Source organism: Pteropus vampyrus, unplaced genomic scaffold, assembly GCF_000151845.1.
Source record: "Pteropus vampyrus isolate Shadow unplaced genomic scaffold, Pvam_2.0 Scaffold186, whole genome shotgun sequence".
Classification (NCBI taxonomy): domain Eukaryota; kingdom Metazoa; phylum Chordata; class Mammalia; order Chiroptera; family Pteropodidae; genus Pteropus; species Pteropus vampyrus.
The window spans coordinates 1,331,571-1,331,914 of NW_011888967.1; the positions used below are offsets into that span (position 1 = coordinate 1,331,571).

The window sequence follows — 344 nt, forward strand, 5'->3', positions numbered from 1 at the left end:
TTTTTTTTTTTTTTTTCTTCTATAGGGAAGCTATTGTGACTACTTCATGAAATAAATGCCTTTTGATTAACTTTCTTTTACTTACCTCAGAAATATCACCAACAAAATCTCCATAAAACAGGTCAATGGGAGAGTCAGATGCTTTGGGGTTGATCAAGAGGGCATCAAATTCCTTGCCCACTTCAAAGTTTCCAATCTCTTTATCCAGCCCCAGGGCTATAGGGTGGAATAAATTAATAAACAGTCAGCACTTTAAGCCATCAGACCATGCCAATGTCCCATTTTGTAAGGACAGAATTTGCCAACATGTCACTAGAAAAAAAATAGTATGTTAATAGTGAAGC

The 344-nt window shown here is 36.0% G+C and overlaps 1 protein-coding gene across 2 annotated transcripts in view; it reads right to left on the reverse strand.

Moving 5' to 3' along the window:
* Positions 1-344, reverse strand: part of GDA (guanine deaminase) — a 76,950-nt gene that overhangs the window by 5,941 nt on the left and 70,665 nt on the right. For both annotated transcript variants that reach the window (XM_011371264.2, XM_023537354.1), the window contains exon 12: positions 86-216. In XM_011371264.2, coding sequence (XP_011369566.1) covers positions 86-216 — 131 coding nt within the window. The remainder of the gene's footprint in view (positions 1-85; positions 217-344) is intronic.